The 25,373-nt window shown below is 30.1% G+C and overlaps 1 protein-coding gene and 1 long non-coding RNA gene across 3 annotated transcripts in view; one reads left to right on the forward strand and one right to left on the reverse strand.

The window, feature by feature from the left end:
- Positions 1-507: 507 nt before the first annotated feature.
- Positions 508-1,893, reverse strand: LOC136971476 (uncharacterized). Its single transcript, XR_010880172.1, has 3 exons — positions 1,768-1,893; positions 1,626-1,693; positions 508-1,074 (listed from the first exon to the last, which is right to left on the reverse strand). It is a non-coding gene; the product is annotated as an uncharacterized lncRNA (long non-coding RNA).
- A 7,338-nt stretch (positions 1,894-9,231) lies between these two features.
- LOC136971463 (E3 ubiquitin-protein ligase RNF220-like) overlaps positions 9,232-25,373 on the forward strand; it is a 67,681-nt gene continuing 51,539 nt past the window's right edge. Inside the window, exons 1-2 of one of the 2 annotated variants that reach the window (XM_067265919.1) lie at positions 9,232-9,498; positions 11,396-12,032. In XM_067265919.1, the coding sequence (XP_067122020.1) occupies positions 9,427-9,498; positions 11,396-12,032 (709 nt within the window). In that variant the 5' untranslated portion in view covers positions 9,232-9,426. The other variant, XM_067265918.1, reaches the window with a different exon arrangement.

Here is a 25,373-nt window from a genome sequence, read left to right on the forward strand (position 1 = left end):
TAAATGGATCTGTTCTGGATTTCTTTATCCATTTATGGATTCAGATATTAAATTGATAAAAAAATTTTAATAATTTTTATCTTAAACTTTTTAAAAGTATTTTCGGTCTAAGTAACGCCTAAATTAGCCCTAACTTATACCTTTCTGTTAATTTTTCCAACTTCAATAATGACGCCATTGTAAAAGCGTTAATTTTAAATTTAATTCTTTAAAGAAAGGCTTTAAAACAAGAGAAATAGACAAGCGTAATTTTAAAATGAGAAATTACTTTCGATCAAATTACTAGAAAGATAAGATATTCGTTTACACTTTCAAAAGAAAAAAAGGAATGAAGTTAATCCTCATAACATAACTTTTAACGTTTGGAAGGGAGATTGTACTTTATATGACACCAAAACGGTATAAAGGAGGGAGTCAGAAAGTTAAACTAGAGTCATTTAAAGCGGATCACGTGAAAGAGGCGCAAGTAAATCCCGACAATCCCTCAAGAAGCGACTATTACTCATAGCAAGAGAAAAGTAGCCGTTTACTCACAGAAGGTGAGAAAAGACGTTTCACACGCTGACATGACCGGATATCTGCACGGCCAATTTTCTGGATGGCTTGCTTCTCTTTCAGGCATCCCCTGCCCCCGATAGCTAATAACGTACAAATGTCCTATTCCGTCACCACCTGTGTGGACATGACGTCACACCAGTTAGTTGCAACTTTGTAACACACACACACACACACTTGTCTGATACTTCTGAAGATATTAATCAACGCTCTTCTATTAATTTATTATATATGATTTACTAAACAATCGTGTTTCAGTTATTAAACCTTGCAAACCGCGGATTATCTAGGGTGCTCGAATGTTCGAGTTGTCTGACGTCACGGGTAACGCCTCTGCCAGCAAGGGTGAAGTGGATCCCTTTTCATCTCGTTATCCCGGGTTAAAAGGTCGTGTCATCATTCGTTGTAGAAGCGCAGTGCCAACAGGATCGCGTTTAACAATGGTCACGACGGGGGTTGATCCTATTGTCTGCTTTGCTTCCATGCCAGATGGCTCGTCGTATCTCGGTGTGGCTTAATCTGATTCGTGAAGATGAAAAGGAATGTAAAATTACACTTTTACACTTATAATTAACAGTTAAATTACTTAAAAATTAATCTATTTGAACGAAGACGTCTCTATACTTATTATATTTTATGGTTAAGAAAGTTATTTTCCACTCTGCGTGAAGAAGTTTTTAACTAAACGTCGAATTATTTAAACAAAAAGAGTGATAATTTTTGATTAATTAGACTTAAAATAACAAATTAAGTTGTAAAAATCTCGAAAATAATAGATTTAAATTCGTGTTTCTTTGACATTTTCTTAAATTTGTTATCTTATGCCGATAAATTTAAGATTATCTCATCTTTACCTGTCATAATTATCGTAAATACAGGCGTAGAAATTAAACAGGAACTTGAAAATAGAAAATTATTATTATACTATTTTTAGGAATTATTCAGCTTTTTAAAATTAATCTATTCGTTAGCTCTTTAAAATATTTAAATTTCAATTAATTTTTAAGCCGTTAAAGGCCACTTAATATAAATTCGGTAAGAACTTAAGATATAGTTAACTGGTATAATACCTCAACTTCCTTTATTCTGTAGAAGAAAGTAGGAAAGTAGTTTCGAGCTGTCATTTACTGTAGAGTTCCTATAAATAGTGAACGTAGATGAAGTAACCTTGATGAAGAAAAGTCTAATACTATCGCTGGTTAGTTTACTTACGAATATTCAATATTCTTAACTGGGATTTGAAGCAGGTTTTGGACTTTAGTCGTCGCTTTCCACATCACTAGATCTATTGAAGGGCTGGTGGAGGGCAGGTCGGCGGGGAAGCGCTGTTCGCTTGGAAAATTGGGTCGTTTGAGCGTGTTGAAACCTCGTAAGGGGTCTATCTGTCTCGGTGCTTTTGACAACCTGATTACGTCATCGGCAGGACTGTAATGCCCGACACCATTTTTGATCTACTTCGTGATGTTTTTTTCCTTCTCTCTCGATTCTTCTAGCGACCAATTTTATGTTAAAATGCTTAACTGATCCATAGACTGATGAAATATTATCCCTTTTATTCTTCAGAAGTGCTTTTTGTCATTATCTTATGATGTATTTTAGGATAAATATGTCAATACATTCAGAAAGAGTCGACATTTTGGACGCGTTGTTTCCGTACTTTCGATAGTTTAATGCGCTTAAAAATTGTTTTACTAACATACTTTACGTGCTTTAATTATTTAAAACAGTAACTTATTAGAGACTTAAAAGGTTTTAAAAGTAAAAATCTTAAAGGGATTTTAGGCCTAAGTTAAATATTTAAGCATTGTTTTGTCTAATTATTAAGACCTCAAAAATGACTAAATTCTCCAAAAACTTCTAAGAACGTCAGAAAAATAGAAAATTTAAGAGATTTTAGTATTCTATACAATTTAAGTGAATAGAACACGCTTCATATGATATTAAAAATTAAATTTTTGTTAAAAAGACGAAGTTTTAGGAAGTTTCCGTCTCCTTTTTAAAAATCAGAATAAATTACTCTTAATTCGAGTACCCATTATGATTAATATCACATTATTAAAATGTATACAAGGGAAAACTTATCCAATTTTAATTTCTCGATCTGTCATAAAAGAAACATTCAGAATTGTCATTGCGTCTATCAAAAATTCTAATTACGTTCCCCAACTTGGACATTAGAGTAATAGCCAAAAACAATTTTTTCTTACAGGTGAAGCCGGACAATACTCTAATTGTTCTTCTTGGTTTTCTTTAAAAGCAGAATTTAAAATAAACAAGAGCATCCACTCTCTTTTATTAAAACTATTCTTGTTTAAAACAATGCGCCCTTTGCTGACGGTGTTTCTCATTGGAAAATGATTACTTCCAAGTAACCATTTTGTATTGGAAAGCAACGTTTATGGTTGAATTTTCCTTAAATTTAAGTTTAAATTTATTGAAAGTTTATAAATTTTTACGGCTTTTTAATTAATAATATTTAACAAGTGATAAGAGCCGATTAAATTTAATTAACACTATAAAATAGCAATCGATTTTTTAAAATAATTTCCTCCTACTTGTGCTTTTTTTGTGAATAGTTTTTAAAAAGTTAATTAAAACGGCAGAGAATTTGTCCTTAAAATGAAGGAGAAATATTGCAAAAAATTAATATTATTTCTTTAAAGATTCAGCTATAATTCTTCTTAAAATTTGTTTTAATTTTCGCTTCAGTTTTGAATTTCTTTGTGTTAGAAAAAGCAGGACTTTTAAGAAAAGTGATATGAGATACGCGAATTCGAAACGGGAATTTCTTCGTTGTTAAGGAACAAATTAAGGAAAACTTATAAGAAAACAAAGAGCATAAATTATAAATTATGAAAAATATATATTTTATAACACATTAAAGAGTAAAGAAGAAGAAAAAGAAAACATTTAGGAAATCGAATCCTTTAGAATTTCTTGCAAATAAATGCGAAATGATTGGTAGCTTTTAAAGCCTTTCATTCAAACTCGAATTTTTCCAATCCGTATTGTGTCCACGTATCCCAAAAAGTGACGAAGTTTGATCTCTCCTCACATTACAGCAACTCTAGACTTTAAAAGTCGCCCATCGTTGCTTCTTCCAAAGAAGAATGAGGAAAAATGGGGGTCGGAAAGGACTGGTAGATGGGGGAGATGTCAACACTGATTTTTACCGCTCCCCAAGGCGCTCTTACACAAATATGTATCGCATTACTTGCCAACGGGATTTTGATGGCTTTAAATGTTAAAACCAGCCACTGCTTTACGTCTCAGGTGGCCCCTTTGGCCCACGTTCCACTGATTTGTCGATGCCAATTGTTATTGTTTCAGTGTTCCCCCATGTGCACTCCTATCGGCAATAAACGGGATCTCGTGTGACGCTGAATATATGTCACTTCTACCATGACAGATTGTTTCATGACGTAACGAATAACTTTGTGATATATTCTTCTTATCTCTAGAGGTTTTTCTATAATTGGATAAACTTTATTTTGATTCTTTTAATTAATTATATATATATATATAAAAATAAAGAAGAGTGCATTTTTGGGAAGGATTTCATCACCCTCTTCTCGGCCAAACAATTATTTAGAAAAGAACATAAACATTAGACATACACGTGCTAATGTTAAGCACATTAGCACATGTAAGCTTAGTTCGTCACCAACAGCTGTCAGCTGTTGGAAGCCACTCTTTGGCAATGACATCATCATTGATGTATCCACCAGTTGTTAGTTATAACGTCATTCTGATTTGTTAAACAATTAAAAGGGATGAAGAAAATATCTGTAATATTTTACGGTCGACGAAGGGTACGATCTTGTTTAGAGTTATTTGAGAAAAATAATTTTGTTACCTGTTCGAAGTAAGTTATAATGCGAACTAATTTAACAGCTCACAAATGAACTTCGGCCATCATCGATGAAGATTTTTGAAGCAGAACTCCATCTAAGTTTAGATAAACTATACCAATTATGTGTAAGCTACTTGTGAATCACTTCATTCTACAAACTTAGCAAAACTTGGGCGTTAACACAAGTCGTTTAATAGGTTTGGCAGCAACAGAAACAGCATCAATGAACGCTTCAAGAAAGTCGAAAAGTTTGTTGCACCGTAAACCATTAAAGTGTAACCGTAGACCTAACATTAAGGTCTTTTTGTTAGCGGCAATTTCAAAGTTATTCTTTTGCCATTGGATTTTAATTAGTGCTCATGCATGCCAATGACGACCGGTGTAAGGTTAATGACACACACATACAACAAATTGCGTAATTAACACTAGAATCGGGCAATTAAAAACCGCAGAGTAATCAGAGAAGTCGGTACGAAGCATAGGAACCCGAACGAAAAAAGATCAGAGGGGAGGAGAGGTGCAGTGGCTCGCTATACTTCGGCCTCTTTATCTCAATATCATATGGTATATCAGCTGCAACTGTTTACAGTGTGATTTAACTAATTAGAAAAGACTGTTAATTGCACCACGTGGTTCGGCTCTACATTTAATGATCCATCCACATCGAAGGGGGATCTGAAATTTGCGGGGGAGTGGTTAATTTGCGAACAACTTCGCAGCCATTAGAGCCTCTTTAAACGATGGCGAAAACCAAGATGGCGTCTACATTAGTGATGCTCCAATACCGTATCCATCTGTAGATTTTTAACTCGCTCTACCCCATACTTTATGACTTGAAATATTCAACACGTTCGCTTTCATTTGTACAAAACTTTCTTTTCCAGTTATAAATCTCGCACCAATTGTCTCGAACTCGTAAAAATTCTTAACAAATTGTTGCGACTATAATTAATTAATTTGTAGCGAAGATCACAGGACTTACTTATGACATATCCAGATGTTGACAATTAAAATAAGCTAAGAACTGCGTGAAAATTTTTCATCTTTTTATGTTCAATATTCTATTTTACTCATTTTTTTCAAAAATATATTTAAAAACTCCAACTTCTCAAGTATTTTATTTTAAAAAATTACAGAAAATTGTGTTATTTATCTCCAAATTATGAAGGTAAGTTTGTCAATTTACCTTACAAGAAAAACACTCAGCACCTAATTAGTATTGATGTTTCGATTTATTAAAGCATCTTAATGATGATAAACTGGAATTTTAAATTGGAAATTTGCCTTAAGAATTCTTTAAAAACTGTCAATAAAATACAAGATATTTAATATAAGACCCATTTTATCTTAGAATCTCTCTCTATATATGGAAGATCTATATCTTCAGATGTTTCTAAATCGAAGATATTACACTTTCAATATACTTAGAAGAGGATGTTACTAGTAAGAGAGAGAGAAAAAAAGAAATTATTACGCGATTGAACAAAATTGAAATTACTAAGATTAAATATGTATAAAACCAAATCGATCAGAAATATGAATTCTTACGATAAAAATATTTTCCATATTTTCTAAAAGCAATAAAGATTTACATTCTGGATATAATATGCGAATAACTATGGTTATAGGCCTATTTAAAAAATTTTATGCTAATCGTTTAAAAATTTTTATATTCACCTTGAGTTTAAGAAGCTTTAAGCTGTTATATGTCTTAAATTATCAGCCGGTCGATCGCGGACGACATTTTAAGTAATTATCGCATGTTTTAAATAGAATATACCAATCGAGTAAGTAAGATTGAGAAACTCTTCCGTACTGAAGCTAAAAAAGTCTTACAAATGAGATTTTCATATATTTTTTAATTAAATTTTTAATATTTTTAAACTTTTTAACATTCTCAAAATATATAAATAGTATATAGGCCTATTTATCGATGTAAATTAAAATATTTACTCGTAAAATTTCTTATTTAAGACTTAGGCGCGTCATGTTAAAGTAGAATCAAATTAAGTCATTTAGGCCTATTGACTAACCATTAACCACTTTATTTTAGCACTAATATAACTTGAAATTTTACAACTAAACATAGCACTAATTTATTTTTCTATATTAAAAGTAAATCAGATAATTAAAAGATCTAACTCAAGAGTATCGAGTTCTCAGAAAACTTCAATAAAGAATAAAGATTTTCCAAGAGAATTTTAAGTTTTTAAGTAGTAAATAAAGTTATTCTACTAAAAGAATTCGAAAGTTTTGGCTACAAAATGATCTTTTCAAGGCGTTGTTAACAGGAGCAATTCAGATAAATTAGTTAAAAGCATTGACTAAACTGCGTGAACATTTTCTATAGTATATTATACAAATTTTGCTATTGTAGAAGATTAATTTTATACAATTTTTTCATGTTTTAAGATTAAAAAATAATATGTAAACATTTATCTTGAACTTTAGTCTCGACATATTAAAGAATATTAAATAAAATATTCTACTACTATTTTATAATTAATATTAATTTAATACTTTCTGTATACTTATCTTCACATTGAGATGGACTCTATCAATGTAAATTCCTTAAAAATGAAATATTTTAACATTTAAAAAAATTTCCAACATTTTATTGAGGCCTAATATTAATTACTTTATTCATCGAATATTTAATAATATAACAATATTTATATCGAAAATGATATAAGTTGGAGATGAAATTTATAACTAATTATAACTAAAGGCCTACCGACTTTACAAGGAGAACACATAAAGATTAGAAGTTAAATTATCGAGAAAAATAACTAATATAATTTAAATATAATTTGAGTAAAATTTAATAAAATAAGCCTCGCATATTCTACCAATCTACTAAAATATCTTTAATCTCTGGTTGGCGATTGAGAGGTGAATCGGCCCGCACCAATCACAAATATAGGGTCCTCTCCGAATGTCTTAAAAGCATATAAATAAAATCAAGGAAACAAATAAATTTTTCATACCTTTTTGAAAGTAACTTCAATTTATATCACTTTTATGTCATTTTTTTTACATAAACTAAATTTTGTGGACTATGCTAAAGGCCTTCAAATAGCTCTACTGGTCTATATCTGGGCCTCATATAAATTAAAATTAACTAAAGTTAAAATATCTTGAACTTTTAATATTTTTCTAAGGAATATTTTAATCCATTTGCTCATTATTCTAATAGGTCTATACCATTAGACACCAGACCGGTTTTGAGCATTCATGTATTGTTAAAGATGTTTAAATTTTAGTAGAGACTAAGATTAAATTTTTAAATTAAAAAAAAAAGTACCTATATAGAATATATATTGAATCTTCTAACATTTATTGCCTTATTTTGCTTGAAAAGAATGCTCTGGAATAGGGCACACCGATCAATTTTATGCAAATGCTAAATTAAAATCTATATACTTATATATAGAATCTGAAATAAACAACGGCAAGGCCAATAACACTTCATTAACAAGATCCTACGGAAGAAAAAAACATTTTATATAACCTAACTAATCTTAAAAACAAATATATGAAATAAAACCGGGTATTAAAACAGTGTCATTAAAATATGACTTAGAATGTACTTTTAAGTATCTGTAATTATACAATTTTATCAAGTTTACAATTGAATATGAAAATAACTTTTTAATGCTATTTCTTAAAATGTAAACTCCAATATAGAAGCCTAGACAGAGAGGAGCCAGAAGGGCCATTTAGCTGGGCCCTAGGCTTTTTTTTTTTTTTTTTTTTAAATATAAAAAGCCATACAAATTAAAATTTTTTTTTGATAAATGACGAAAAAATCTAATATTCTTTCTTTTATTCGTATATTTTTAAAGCTTTTGAAGAGGGATGAAGCCAGGCTGAACTTATGGTTCTAAGGTATAACATGTAAAAGGCCTTTCCATTCCATTAAATAGTAACGCATAAAAACGGAAGGCCTTAAGATTTTATAGCGTGAGTCCGTATGCTACAACTTGTTCAGGTTATGTGTAAATCCGAATAAGGCTCACTCAATTCCTGCTTATACAAAATTTTAAACAAATACTTGAAATTTTTTTAATGCCTGTATTTATAAAAAGAAATATATGGAAATTCTACAAGAAATTGTTATCGGAAAATACTTATTGCGAAATCTTAGTCTGTTAACCTATAAAAACTAAAACATAAATCGACTTCAATCAAACTTAACATGTGGTAGATGTCAAATAACGATTCAGCTAATCAAGACAAGGTAACTAGATATCACTTATCAGTGTCACCGAGTCATCAATTCAGAAACTGATGACTCGATATTAATACACTCGAGATCAATCATCTCAATATGAATATGTAGGCCTATATATGCATTAGTGTCGGGAAAATATTCCTAACAAAATAAATTTCCCCAACGAAAAATTCATTATTTTTTATCGGACAAATTCAAATTTAATCTATCCAATAATATTTAGATTAATTAGATTTTAGCTTTTTTTACTTACGAACAATTGGATTTGTTTTTAAACTTTATTGAAGAAACGAAATGAAGTTTTCGTACCGGACATGTGATTTTTTAAATCCGTTCTATTCATCAAATTTAAATTTAATCCACTATTAAATTTAGGCTTAATTTAAGTATATAAAAATTGATATTTGTGACCGTCACGCGCTTGTTAAAAGACATAAAATTTGATTTTTTTTAAGTCTAAACGAATTTTTTTAAATGCTTATAAGCTAAAATAATTTTTAAATTAGTCGGATGATTGAATGAGGGTGATTTTTATCATACTAAAAAAAAAGAAAAAAATATGTCTTTAGGCGACACTAGATGGCGACAGTAATATTGTTTGGACCCATAGTTCCGTGCGGTCACCACAGCTGTAAGAGAAAGGAAATTGTTCGATAACTGTTACGTTGTTTATCTATTAAATATCCAGTGCATAATCGACGATCGAATGAAACTATCAACGTTTAAAGATTTTAGAAACGGATTATAACATAAATACGATAAAAGATAGCAACTAAAAGCTCGGATGACGTTGAAAATGGAAGAAACGCAGACGACCAAGGACGGCGAACAGACGAAGGACGAGACGTCAGATGCGGTGAGTATCGACACTAGAAATAATCCACAAACGGTTTTAATTGATATTTAATTGTTATTAGCTGTAGATAAACACGATTAAAGACGTCTTTAGCCTTATCGTCCGACGTCTTTGCTTCTCCTCGATCGAAGTATTATTGTCTGCTGCGTCTGTTTTCATTCAAAAGACAACCGGTCGTTAGTCGACCAATCACGACACTCGACAGAAGCGAGGCTGATTGGCGATAGGGTGCAATACTGAACTGTTCCTTATCCTCAAACGCTAGAAGAGAACACGTGCTAACCAACCTTCCACTACACTGTCATACAGACATGTTTGCTTTTTTAATAATAATCTCCCTTCCTCTTTCCGTTACTTAAACTAGTTTTTGGTAGTGTAAGGCGAGAAACCTGTCCGAATGCTAAATTAATTTCTCTTTCGTGTTTATTTCTTGTTTTATTTTTATTTATTTATTTTTTGTGAATATCCGATGTCGCAAATGTACGACATGACGAGTCACGGAGATAGATACAGATCCAGGCCGAGTTTGATTCCCGCTGCTCTCAAATTTCAGGGATTTCAGGTGAGTTCGAGGGTTGGTTAATTGGCATTAAGTGACGTAACGCCATCTGTTTTGGAATGGAAATCATTTTAAAGGTAAATTAGGATGGTTGCATTCTGCGCATGCTTAGAACTATTTGGAGATGGACTATTATGCTCAAAAATTATGTACCAGTGTAATATAAATATCGGATGTTTACTTTGTTTCAAAATTAAATTAGGGTAGAATTCTATAATCACGATACTGTTTATGATTGTTAAGAATATTCTCTTATATGGGAAGTTGCCTGTGTTAGTTTCTACTCTGTATCATAATTTTTATCTTTGAACTACTAAAAACTAATGAAGAAATATTGTTTTCTTTTAAAATTTTGAACGAATATAAGCTTATAGGTGAAAATCAGTATTTTTGTTCCTCGATGAAGATTTGTGGTGGTGTTGTTGACTATTACAAAAATATTTTCCTCTCTGTAATGGCATATTTTCTATTATAAACAAAGATTTAGAACTACTACATTTTGTAAAATACAACAATTTTAAATTAAACGCTCAAATTTGTAAATATTTCAGATTGTGTCTTAAAGCTTAATTGAAATTAAATATATATATATATATATATATAAACAAAGTAAGAGGCCTGTTGTTTTATTATACTTGTTGAAATGTTGAATACTTTTCAAAATTATAATTTTGTTTCCTGAAAATTTTATGAAGCGTTGGCAAATATTTTTTTAAAACGTAATCGGTAATAAACTACATAAATTTAATAAAGAAATTAGAAATTTCCAATTTACAGGCCTATCTTTTATGGTATTGTTTGTTGAAGTTGGGTTTTATTAACCTGGAAATATGAAGTAAATTAGTTGTTCTAAGGAAAGCGTTCATCAGACAAAAGTAATTAGACTATTTTTCTTCGTTTTAATTAATTCTGGGTGCCGTCGATATCTTTGTTTTTTTCTTTTTTTTGATTGATTCCCTTAATTAAATGTTTTAAACTAAGTGGATTTCGATAAAAATAGATTGAAGATCTAACGCTTTTCTAAATAGCTACTTATTTGGAAAGCTATTTATAATGGCATACTTTTATTTCAGTTCAGTCATAACTTTTTATAAAAATTTCTGTTGAATAAAATAAAAAGCGATCTTGGGTCATATTTCTTGTGCCTAGATGTTTTCTCACAATTGCTTTATTTGTAATTAATGTATACGGATTGGCGAACTGAAACATAATATCAGCTGGGAAATATGCGATTTCTGAAAGAATTTTTAATTTTCTTTTCTTTATTTATATTTGAATAGTAATTTGAGATTTGTCGTTTTATTTAAATTATTAAAAATTGTTTGGTTTTATTTTTAGGGATTATGCGTAGGTGGTTTAGACAATACCGCATATCTTCCAAGCACTATGGCTTCACCTGCTCTTATGGTCTTCGCATCTACTGACGTTACTCAGGGAGGACTTCACGTTCAAAGACCATTTTCTGGTCAAGGCCTCGATAAGGATCCTCTTCATTCACCATACACCAATTCCAGTTCATATCCTGTAAGACCTATATTTAGTCAAAGCGAGGGTTATCCACCCCTTCAATCCCACGTATATCCTCAACTAGTCAATACTAATTTAGATAGGCAAATGGGTTTCTTAAATCCCAGTTCAACTGGTGCTTTTAGGCCCATGAATACGGAGGACCAAAGCGTAAATGGTTTTCGCGGCTCGGCATTCATCCCAGCCAAATGTCTAAAACTAGAACCTACACCCAATGATTCAGTTAGTTCTGCCGGTCAACATTTGACTACTCGGTATCACAACGACGGCAATTTCCATAATTTGCCAAATCTTAGAAATTCTCCGGTCGGAATTAAAGAAGAATGTAACACAGATAAAGACTCAAATACTACCAGTCCGGAAGTAGGAGAACGGCTAACCGATACACCGGTTATAGATTCGGACACTACCGAAAGAACCACTCCGGAAGAAGGAAGAATTTTAAGAAGTATGTATTCGAATTGTTTATTTGAATCTATAATTATATTAAAATTGTTATTTTACATTTAATAGACCCATCACTTTCATAAATGTAAAAATGGTTAAAGGAATTTGTTTAGTAAATTATTTTATTAAAATATTTCTTTAACCATATTCTTATTATTAGGTATTATATTCCTGTATTCAGATATAAAAAGTTTAAGAAATTATATTTAAAAATCAAAAATAATTACGTTTGATTAAACTAGTCATCCGTATACAGTGTTTTATTTATTTAATTCGAATAAAAAAAATGAATAAGAATAAAAATTTTAATCAATTTAGTCATGTTTTCGATTACTAGATATAGAAGTTTAATTGTTTTTAACTTACTAAGAATTTCTACTGCTGTTAAAAATAATAATAAAAAATTATAAAACAATTGTCAATTATTCGAAATTAAAAAGTACATTTAAACAAATATTGTGGGATATCTACGTGGATGCTGTCACCTGCTATACCGTGTGTTTGTTTTTTCGCATACATTTCTATATGGATTAAAATTTCTTATTTTGTTAAATAAGAATTATGTTGTATTAAATATTTCCTCATTTTATGTGCACTATAAATTAATGCGATAGCAATTTAACATCAACGCTATTCAAAATACGGACCAATTTGCATTTCCCAACAATCTATATGATGTCATTGGATTTAGTAACTGCATTCCACATATCTGTTGTATTGAGTAATCGAGAAGAATATAAGTGGCCTGAAAAGATGACGTCACTTCTGATTAGCCTATTAGATAAATCAGTCGCGTTTTGCCTCGGGAATGATTTCGGCCTGAGAAGGCCAACGATGGGAATCTGAAAAGTATGCTGAAGTGCTTACAGCTAATAACAGTAACAAAGATTGTGTTGTGCAGTACTTTACAGCACGATTTCTTTTGTCATTTTTCAGTAGCTCAGAGTTAATAGTATGACTAGATTTACGGCATTTTCTGTAGCTGGAACTGTTGACATCTCATTCATACGGGACGCAGGTGTGAGGTTTCAGGTGTCAGGTGTGCGGGTCGCATTCCTATTACACCCCTTCAACACTTACGAGATGCACTCCCCCGTTCTCCCTGGACCACACCTGCATAACTGCAGCCCTCCGAACGCACGTGTTCTGACTTTTGTTGATCTTTTACCACCGAGCCATGTGTTTGTCACTTGGGCTTGACAATACCAACCCATAGTTGAAAACGTGAGCAATGCTTATAGGAATCAAAAGCTGGGGGATCTTTGTTGTTCTTTTTGAAATTTTTTTCTTCTGTTTTTCGTAATTTTAGTTTATATTAAAAAAATAATGCTTGTAAATTAGAAGAAAGGTCTATTGTTAAAATGAAATTCCATCTCTAATTTACAAACAGATTTAGATATTTAATTTGTTATCTATAAATTAATATTTTTATTTTAAAAACTAAACGTAACTTAGTGAAATTTTTATTCATAAAGTCTAAATGCTTCGTTTTTATTTCAAACTCGAGTAACATTCTGCACGTTAACGGAGTTGAAAATTCAATATATAACTGCTTACTTCATCGCTAACTCGGACGCCATTTGCAATCGGACAGTGTACAACTATCGAACGTCGACAATAAAACCAACAATGTCGGGGACTGTCCACATTTCACGTTTTTTACCTGTCAATCCCTAAAAATCGTGGTCAGAACAGATGTCGTAAACGACATCGGGATTTCAAAAGTCGAATCACGTCTTTGCAACTTTCTGACGAGATAAAACTACTGCGATGTTGGTCTTAGGGCCTCACTGAAGTATACCTAAGAAGAAAAGTAACTAATTTACTAATATAACTTCTTCGAAACTGAAAAAGTGATTTATGTCTTTTTATCAATTTGAAAGATATGCGAAATAAATCGGGTAAAATGAAAGGAGATCATTTCACAACAAATTAATCGTCTGCTCTATCTTCGATGCTTTTTTTCTTCTTTTTTTTCCTTATATACGTTGTGGGCGAATCAATAAGGGTTAGCAGCTGTTTCCACAGCCTGCGTCACCTAAATACCGCAACCACTTACCCCAGCGAAAAAAAATATGTATAAAAAAGGTGCAAATTAATCAGCGTGAAACAGAGCGATAATGAAAAAATAACTCTAGCCACTTTTATAAATATTTAGAACAAGTGGCATCTAAAACGGAAGGGGAGCGGAAATTTCCCACCTCACTTTACTGTGACAAGGAATAAGGGATTGTTTTTAAGCAACTTTGCCTATTCCACACCTGTTAAGTCCCCGTTATTCTCCCCTCATTGCATTTTTGGCAAAAACTGTTTAAATTCGAAACATTAACGTTTGTCATAGGGTAATTACTCTTGTGAACACCCCCTTTGAAAAATTTTAATACCGTTCTTTTCTAGTTGTATTTTTTTCTGCACAGTTTTTCTGCTAAAGAAAGTTATTTTTTTCTTCTTTTTCTGAAAGTGAAAACACATTTAACCGGATTTTCTCTTAAATTATAATAATTGTCAAGAATGGTGAGTAGTTGGAGCCACGCCTACTCATCTTAATTGGTCGGAATGTCGACACCTTACTCGCTCAAATATTAGCCAACCTTAATCAAGGTTCGTAAATATGACCGTAAAAATGCTTAAGTATATTAACTTAGATCACCTTTGGGCAAGACAGTTAATAGGAGGAGGTCTTTACGAGCTTATTTTATACTGGCAAATGGTTGTTTTGTGCTCATTCAAATCTATTGATAGCTAAATGAATTTCGAAATATATTTAAGAAATTTTTAAAGTAAATAAGTTACATTAATCATAATAAACTTGTAAAACTCTTCAGCTCCGGGCAAGTTGAGGTTCGGAAGATGAAAGAACCCAACCTATGTTATAAAGTAATTGGAGGCTTAAAGAGGCCAACCTAAGTTGTAAAGCGATATACTGTAGTCAGTATCGTTTACTTTTTTTTATTAGCTGTAATTAGTGTGTAATAGCTATTCCTATTAAGTCCATGGTACAGAAAGTAACAAGATGCAATCCAAGTCTCCTATTGTCTATCTCCTACCGTCTTGTAGATAAATTGATAGCAATTGCCACCGAAAACATTTTTATTATCTAGACTTCATCTGTTTATTTTGGAAACCTACTAAGGACATTTATGCAGTTATAAAATAGAATTTATTTCAATAAGAAAGGAATTATTAAAAGTGTTTCATTTTTGAACTGTTGTGATCCGAGTAGACCTATATAAATTTAAGTAATTCAGCAGTAAAAGATTGGTTTCAAAGTATGGTTTAAGTGCATAACTGAAGCAGCAGGTAAGAGAAAAGAATCTTCTCTTGCATCTGTAACATATGGATGGGTCATTAATCACTTGAAAATGGATAAGACCGCAAAGGTTTGTAAATCCCTTTAGGTGCGATACCGGAGATTACTGATTACTGAGCTAGGCTTTTTTCCACTCCTGCCCGCTCTGTTCTTTACCTCGCTTACATTATTGTAGCAGATGGTTAGTACGGGTTAGGCTCATCAAACAGTCATTTGTAGTAGCGTGAAAAGCTGAGGAATATGCCTGTGGGTTTCGTACACATGGATTTTACACACTTACTCTACGCGGGTATTAGTGAACCTGAATCAATCATGGATGAATACTGTGTTAGCGGGCTGCGTGATTTGCGGCTGTATTAGCCGCTGTAGTGATGCGATAGACGAATTCGACAGTTATTCAATCACTTTACTGGTATGAAGGGTTTGTCTTTTTGTATGGAAACATCGATGTATTTTTGTTTCCATTCCAATTATTAAATACTATGTGGAAAACTTAAATTTTAATTTTGCTCTATTCACACTAATAGTGTTATAGCTTCAGATAATCTATATTTAAAAGAGCTATGGTTTACCATAATAGCGGATTATTTTGTCAGTTGAAATCAAGAAAAGTTCAGAAACAAAATGAATGTTTACAAAATAATTTAGACTAAAACTGCTTATCTCTATCCTCGCTAATTGTTGCTGTATAATGCCATGTGTAGATTGTAAATAGCCGGAAATCGAGGAAATCTACAGGATTAATCTGTATTGCTGGTGATCTCGAACACAGCTAATTTCATATTCCAGAAAAATGAGCAATTGCTGCTTAAAGTGGAGTTAACAAATATCAGAATAAATTGGATATTGTAATGATACTAACGCCATCTAGTTTTGTAGAATGATATTAATAAGGCAATTTCGAAACTAATTACCAGTTTGGAGTTTTGAGAATATAGATTTAAGTGTAATTGGTTAATGATAGATAAGTACATGCTCATCCTATCTCATCAGAAAACATTTGTGATATCTTGACACTGGCGTCGCAATAGTCATTTAGACGTACAAGGAATAGGACGGCCTGTTTGGTAAAATATGGTGCAGCGCGACCGACTTTCACTTGACACAAAGTAATATAAGTTAAACGCTCTTTAACAGTCCTGTTCTCGATACGTTTTGCTTCTAATTAAGAACTTGGAAAGCTTATAGAGTGGGAGATGACATAAATCGCATTTCGATAGAGGAATAGGGATTTCGATTAGTTTTCTATCGACTGAAAAGACAATGGAGTTATCTTTTGTCATATCCATCATCGCTAAGTGATCATATCACAAAACACTCAAACTTTCTTTGCAGGATCAGATTGGAAGATTTTCTTCACCTTATCGATAGAAGCGATGTTTATTTATGGTGTCCATCACCAGCCAGATGCCGTCCATATTGTCACCAAGGTTCACCCGACTGTTTATTTGGACTAGCAGACGCTCTTTGGATGGCGTTGACAAGATTGTTGTGACACGACAAGAATAATTTATGTAGAAAGTCTAAAGGCGACGAAAAAATTCTTTAGTTTATCCTCGATACTTTAGTTGGTCGGATGAAAGATTGATTCGGTTGATTTGTTGAGTGGTCCGTAAGAAAATCAATAGTCGGCTTGATACTTTGGATTGATGTATGATAGTTTGGGGTCTATATAATTCCTTGCAATAAGCTTTATTTAGTTTTATGGAGCGATACGGCATTGTATGGGGGGATTTTTCTAGTGATTCATTTATATTCTCTCTGATAAACGATGTAAATTGTAAAAACTTCTTTTGAACGCTAAACATTGGCAGAAACAGCTAAGTGGTCCCGCAATAAAATCATTCATCTGCTCTTAATAACTTAAAAAGGGTAAGTGACGACCTAAATCTTACCAAACTTCCGAAAAAGTTATTAATAGATTTTTTTATAAGAAAAAATAAACTATAGCATATTTAAGTTGAGTTATTAAGATTTATATATTTATTTTTGACACCTTTTTTGTCAAGTCATCAAATATTGAGATAAACAATTGACGATGGTGATTGCAGCGCTTCCCAACCAGTAGTACGTAATCCCTGAGTTTTGCAAGTCGTGTTAATTGGATAATGACACGTCTTCTAGTATCCTAAAACGTTCTGCCAGTCAAACAAGGATTGAATAAATACTGAGGAATGATTAAATTAATAAATTAACTGTAAAAACAGTATTAGTAAATTTCTGTTTTGGAAAGTATAGTACAACTGATATTACTATTAAAAATCAATTGTTTTAGATATTTAAGAATACTTTATTTAAATTGTTATCAATGTTTTAAATTCTCACTTATATAATTCAATATTATTAATAATTTACAATCAATACATAAGTAAAACTAAGTAACAGGTTTGATTAGCAACTTTAAATTATACTTAACAGTATAATATAGTACAGTGGTGATTAAACTAAAATTAGTTCGTGGGTCTCAAAAATTAATTAGGCCTAAAAAATATTTGGTAAGATAGACACGTCTTTGATTTACCATCACTCCACACATACAGTAATTCTTTGTACAGTACCTATAAGCTGTAATAAATAAACGAACGTATAAGTTTTTATTAAATAATAATAAAACATTTAAACGCCACAAATAACAAGTATTAAGACTACAATTAAAAATCGTTACATTTAATTAAACAAAGTGAAACGAATAATAATAGAGTGATCAGTTAGAAATAGCTCTTACATTGAGGTGCCAATTGTTATTAGTATTATGACATTTGTAAGTCGGATATATATATATTTAATTTAAAAATAATAATTAATTCAATTAATATTAACTATAGGTTATATTAATATTAACTATGATAATAAAATGGAGATTAATATATTAAATTACATAATATCATTGGAGTCGTCTCAGAACAAGTTTTCTGATTGCGTTACTTTAGAGCTTGTATTAGAAAAAAAGTTACCAATAGTAGAGAAATATAGTAAGTTTAGAAGTATTTTGTTTTAAATGCTTATTCATATATAATGATACATAAATTGAACTTTTCTATGCCTCTCTATTTTTTCCTTCGCTAAAAAGATTAACATTCCGTACTTTAAACTATTGAGATAACAGGTTACAAATATAATACTTTTTATATCCAAAAATTTATTAAAATAGTCAAAATTTCAAGATGAATGTGTAATGATGCATCAAAAAATTGTGAAAATGTAGATAGTAATGCATTGTAGGCACGTTATTCTATGCAGAAGCAGCTACAAAAACAGGAATATAGTAGATGAGTGATGAATTTAGATACGTTATTACATTCATTTTATGATTAAAGGTTAAAGGAGACTGAAAAATTGGAATTACAGTATATATCAAAATTTAAAAGAAAAATTTTTAAATGACAGTTGCAGTAATTGTATGTATTATTAAATACTTAGGCCATATTACACAAGGAATAAGTTACCTTGGTAATTTATAAACTTTAAATTTTCAGTTGATTTTTAAAGCGAATATTAATATATTAATGAAAATAATCATTTAAAAAAATCTAAAAATAAATAAAAGTATTAAAATTGATAAAATTCGAAATTTTAATAATAATTTTTAAGTTTTTTATTGGCCAAATTTTCTGAAATCTGAATACATTTGACAGGATTTTATATGAATACTGTATAAGCCATTGGAAATATCTAAATTGAGTATAAACTTTATTTAAAGATTAACTTGAGTTTTTGGAAGAGAGACTATTTTGAAACTTGGCCTAGTATCTGAAAATATTTCATAAGCGTTCATACACTATAGTTATATTTATTTAGGCACTAAATATGTTTATGTATTTTGTAAATATATATAGAAGAAAAAATGAAACATATACGATTGATTAGATTAATCATTGAAAGGGATTTAGCACAAATAATAATATGAAGCTGTTTTAAAATGGTTTTAACCATTTAAAACTATTTTAAAATATATCTCGGTTAATTAGTTTTTAGGCCACTACATATATGACGCAGTTTGGATGTTTAAAAAGGCCTTTTCTTCTTAAGATTATTTAAATTAATAAAACTTTTTAGAAAGTTTGATACTAATGATTATGTAAATAGAATTATTAAAAATTAATATTTTTATACAATCAATTTTAAAGTTTTATTCAGAAAATGATAATGGTTTTGTTGGGATCTTAAGTATTGCTTTAAAGTTGACGAAGCTTCACTTCAAATACCGTACTTATATGTATCATTTGAAGGATCTCTGCTGAATGTAAATTTATTAATGTAATGCTTTTCTTAAAATGCTGTTTTAAAAATGAAATTTAAATAATAAAATTGTATAAATCGAATAATAATGTGTTTTATAAATAAAACAGTTATGTACTGTACTGTACGTGCCAGCAAATCTTTCATAGAAACATATGATAATGAAATATTACAATTCAAATGATAGTTAATAATTCATAGGCCTATTAATTCAGATATTCGCGATCGTGTACTTTCGCAAATGTTCGAATGGTTAAAATCATGGAATATTGAAAATGTTGTTTACGTTTTATATATATTTTCGTGTTTGTTTCGAATATTTTTTATTTATAAAGTAGTGTTTTTCATCTCGTAACTTATTCGTTTCTTCTTCAAGCCAAGTTTCGAGTTGATCAGTATTACTAGATCCGGTCGCTGGTGATCAACTTCAAACATAACTAAAAGTTGGCTCCCGTCGAACGTTTTGTTAAAAGGCTTTAAAAAAGTTGTTTTTCGGATGCGGAAGACAGTTCTCCTCCTCACAATATTAATATCGTTTCCTTGGCCGGCTTAATTGAAAAAGACGCCAGAATACAAGAAAGAAAGGAGAGACGGGAGGAAAAAAATAAGGGAACCTTTTCAAGCCATCGTTCTTTGATGGATATGGTTGTAATCAGTGTCAAACTAGCGACCACGTCTGCCTCCCGGTCGCTGGGAGCCATCCATCGCCTAGCGTCATGACTGGAGCAATTAGGAGTCAGCTACGGTCCCCAATATAAATGCATATAAACTGGCAGTTGACACAGTGGCGGGATTAACCACTTTCGTGGTCACTCGTGAAAAATGACGTACGTGGGGAGACCGGATATCGATTGTCACCGAACTAATAATGTGGCGACAGTTTTAGAATTCACGGAACCGCAAAAGGTTCGACTAGGCTTTTCCTCCTCCCAGCAAATATGTCAATAGCAGGTGTGTGCCGGCGTTTCAACCACGTTTCCGTTGATAGGAAGTCGGAGGTCGATTTGTCACGCGGTTCTCGTCAACGCTGCACTTGGTCTGTTGGATTGGAAGTGACGGAGATGCTGATATATACTCCAGATATAAAAACCTCTTTAAGACGTGATGGATGTTTCTAAAAGCTACTCCGCATCACCATAATTGTGATCGCTGCATCCGGATTCAATTATTAAGTAAAACTGATTTTGTATCTCTCTGAACGAAATCTTTAGACTAATTTATGAGTTGATCTCGTTTATCAGATGTTAAAAAATCCTTTTTATTTATGTCCGAATACTTTTGATATTGAATTTACAAAAATATTTGTATTCGAGATTGAACCGTTACGACTTTCTCCTCGGATTTAAGCTGAAAAAAAAGATATTTTTCTCAGTGATTATGATCGAAAGGATGGTGAAAGCATCAGGCATTGTTCTACCATCTGGTGTAGATAAATGAAACTAAAGACGGATTTCGTCTTTTCACTTCTTATTAAGATTCGGTTTTTATTTTTATTTTTTTCATAAATATTTAGTAAAAGATTCGGAAAAAGAGTTAAGCTTAAAATATAAGGGGGTTTCAAACCACTAATTTGCAAAGCATACCCCCGTTTGACAAATGATGCCCTCGCAGACTCCATTGATGCAACGCGTTTATATACAAATGATTAATTATGTGGTAATAAGGAAAGTTTGCTTAGCTTCCTGTTACTCGTTGCGAGCAGACCGTCATTAACTGTGACATTTAATCATTTCTATCTTCCATGTGGCAGGTTACATTGATTTCTGTGATTATTAATTAGAAGAAACGGCGGCTCGACCATCCTGCAAAACTAATGGAGATAATGTAGACGTTAATTGATTAGCTGTTTTCGTTGTGAAGGTTATTTCTGCCGCGATGAAACAGTTGTTCCTGCACAGTTAAACAGCTGCGATTGCGACCCCGCGCAAATGAGGTGGTCTGAATAAAGGTTAATAAGATGATCGTCTCTCCTCTCTCTCTCTCTCTCTTTCGCTGATTTTAGATCCAAATGATAGTTGTGATTTAAATCTCCACTTGTTAAAACATTATATAAAAATTTTATTGGTAGTTATTTATCTTACACGTTTTTAAAAAGTTTTCTAACAAACTTTTGCTTATGTCTTTCATAACTAAAATTTTAAAAGGGCATATTTAATTGTGCATGTTTTGTTGATTCTACAATACTAATTTCAATTAAATCTTAACTAGAAAACAAGCAGACTTTTTTTAAGTTTGAAATGTTTAATACTTAATGGTTAATTACATTAATTGAATTTTGTAATTAGTTTCATTAATTGTACATTAAATAAAATATATTAAGTAATCCTTTAAATTTTTTTAGTAAATGTTGTTTAAATATCAGCATTTAAATTTTATTAAAAGTATGATAAATTTATTGATTTGAGTTAAAATAATACTATTTTCCAAGAAATAATTTCTGATTTTAAGTTTCTACATTTGGCTATGAAGAAAGGGAAATGGGACTTCATATAATTACTAGAATGGTTTGTTTTCTTTGGAATTATTTAGAAATGAGATGTCATGTGGTTTTAATTGTTAAATGTCCTCTATCTCTTTTTTCTTTAAAAAATACATTGAAAACATTGTAAACTTTAACCGTTCTTTAAAAGAAAATATCTTGATTGATCATCCAAACTCATATTAATAATTAATCTATGATGTACTTTTATCTATAGAGAAATTGTAGATGTTAATATGGAACATGTATATAGTAAGTAATATGAATGTTTCTTGGAAACTAAGTTAATATTGAACTGTAATCCTATTTGAGAAAAAATGAAATTCTATTTTATTTGTATAATTTTTATTTAATGAAATAATATTGATATTGAAATTACTGTAATTGGAAATATATTGGAAAAAATTAGTTGCTACTTATTTGCTGATGCTCATCTTCAAGATATCAGTAGAAAATGGATAGTGATATTTATTGACAGAATAATTTGTTTTGAAGAAATATAAAACCAAAATTTTTCCAATTCAAGATCTTGAACTTCAGAACAATAAAGACTACAAGATGGGTTTTTATCAATTCCTTCTTTTTATTTTATCTTTTGAAATACAGTATGGCCTTTAATAATTTATCTCTATATTGCATTTATATAAAATTTTTTATAATTACATTTTATTTTTGAAAAAGATTTTGCTGTTCTATAACTTGAAAATTTTAAAATATTGAATATTTAATTTTATATTGTTTAAACCAAAAAAAAATATACATCTATAATCATATAATTTTGGGAATTTTGTAGCTATTATATTACTCTCAACTTTTCAAACAAATGAATTGAAAAGAATTTCCTGTTAACCTGATAATTAGACAGAAATAAATGATGTTTATGCTTCCTGTGGTTTCAATGATGGATTTACGTTAATGATACTCTGGCCACGGGTCATAATTAAGGCCAAACAACATTATGAGATAGATATCTAAGTCATTTCCTTTTGACAACAGTCTACAAATAAGCAGATACACAATCAAAAGATGATTTTGATCTCTTGATATATTATTAGAAAATTATATTTAATAATTTTAGAGTTAGGTTTTCTGTAAATAGATTACAGCTTTATAGATTTTTGTGTTTAATAATACTTATCTGTAACAATTAAACTGCACTTTGTACACTGCAATTAAATATATCTTTGAATCTTTCACAATACTTTGAATCTTTCACAATACTTTGAATAAATAAATTTTAAAATTAAATGTAACAAAAGAAAAGTAATAAAGAGCAATATATAGAAATTAATTATTCAATTCAGTTAAAAAATTTTCAGCAACTATTTTGTTTGTAAAAAAATTAAAAAAGAAATCTGTTCTATGAAATCAATTTAAAATTGAATACAATAATTTCTTTGATTATTATTTTAGTACTGTTAGTATTTTGAAGACAATTATGATTTAGGTTAGGAATTTTAAAAAATTACTCAAAGAATATTTTTATTTTTAAATATATATCTGATATATTTGTCTTCTCTCTCTAGTCCCATTGAGAACCATTAGGATGCTTATAGCTTTTATTTTTCATGCTAAACCAGCTCTGAACTAAATCTAATTAGTAGATCACTAGCAATATGTAGATAATGTCACTATATATATATATGTTTTGTTTTTTTTTAAAATAAACAGTAAATATTTTCAGGTTCAGAATGAAAAGAAATTATAAATTAGTATTTTGCCAATGTAACCAGGTTTTGTTTTTTGTTTTTAAATATAAAAATAATTTTTTTGGTTTTTGATGATAAAGTAACTTGTAAAGAATAAATATTGAATTTTAATTCTCTGATAAAAAGTTTTCAAATATAAATATAATGTATTTTTAAACAAATTTTTCAATTTTATAAATATTGATTTGAGATTATAGATATAAGATATAATCTCCTGTAATATATCCTGTAATATCAAGTAACTTTTAAATGTTAAGAAGTATGTTTAAAAAATTTACGATGCCTTATTTTTATTTTTATTTAATTTTTATAACATTATTTTAAATAGTTAAAATGTAACCAAATGCAATATTTATGTATAGTTTTATTTTTTAAATTATTCTGATTTTTTACATTGTATGCTTGGAGATCAGAATGATGACTTGAAAATCAGTTAGTTTTAATGTTTCAGGTCTTTATGTTGTTATATTTATCTTTATAATTGATGGAATAGGAAAAAAAAATTAATTTTTATATATCACTAGTATATGCAATTATACTTTTAGGTAATATTGTTTAGATTGAGTTAGATGTTTGAATTATCTAAATTCAGCCATATGGTAGTTGCATTAAGATAAATAAATTTTCACTTCATTAATAAAAATTATGAAGATTTTATTACTTAATTTTAAAATAATTTTAATTTTTTTTATAAAATTGATTGTGAATTTGTTCTATACCAGTATTTCTGAAAGTATGGCTGATGGACCACTGGTGGTCTGCCGACTGACCTAGTCATTTTTCCATTAATGTAAACCTTTATTCTTTAGCTAAAGGAAAGAACATTTTAATGCATCATATATCTGTTACATTAGGTTACCAGATAGGCAAAATATTGTGGCATGTATCTAAGTTTTAAAACACTAATCTTTAACTTTAGCCACCTTTTTTTTAATGTTTTTGACCTTTAAAGATCATCTTCAATGTTTCTAAACAGAATATTAAAAGATAATACAGGATAAAAGTGGACTGAGATATAGGTGATCCACAATTCATCTGTGACTTGGCTTAAATGTCCACAAATTGAATAACTTTGAGAATCATTTTTCTATACAATACAGTGCACTTTCGCTAATCTAAATTAATTTTTGTACAGGATTGTTCAGAATAATAAAAAGTTTGGATTAACAGGATTATATATAAAGAAAAAAGTTGTAAAGAAATATAAACAAATAGGCATAGTTATATTATACTGATTTTTTAAGTTAAAATGTTTTGTACATATCAACTTACAAATTTGTCACACTTTTTAAAAATTAATGTATTTTTTCATTTCAGTTAGAATATGTAGCAGGGAAATATTAACAAATAAAATTAATTTGGATTAGCACAAGATGTGATTAGTGAGAGTGCATTATATTATAATTTTGTGACTAATAATTGTTAAATTCACTTATTCTTTTATTTTAAAATTATCATTATAGTATATTGTTGATCATAATAATAATCTTAGCTAAGGATTAAAGAAATAAATGCTGTAGAACACTGGAAAATTAATTTTTTTTTTAATTTTAAATATTTTATAAGTTTATAAAACTATTAAGAGAATTTACTGTTACATAGATT

Source organism: Centruroides vittatus, unplaced genomic scaffold (genome assembly GCF_030686945.1).
Source record: "Centruroides vittatus isolate TY-2023 unplaced genomic scaffold, ASM3068694v2 contig_2565, whole genome shotgun sequence".
NCBI classification, from domain to species: domain Eukaryota; kingdom Metazoa; phylum Arthropoda; class Arachnida; order Scorpiones; family Buthidae; genus Centruroides; species Centruroides vittatus.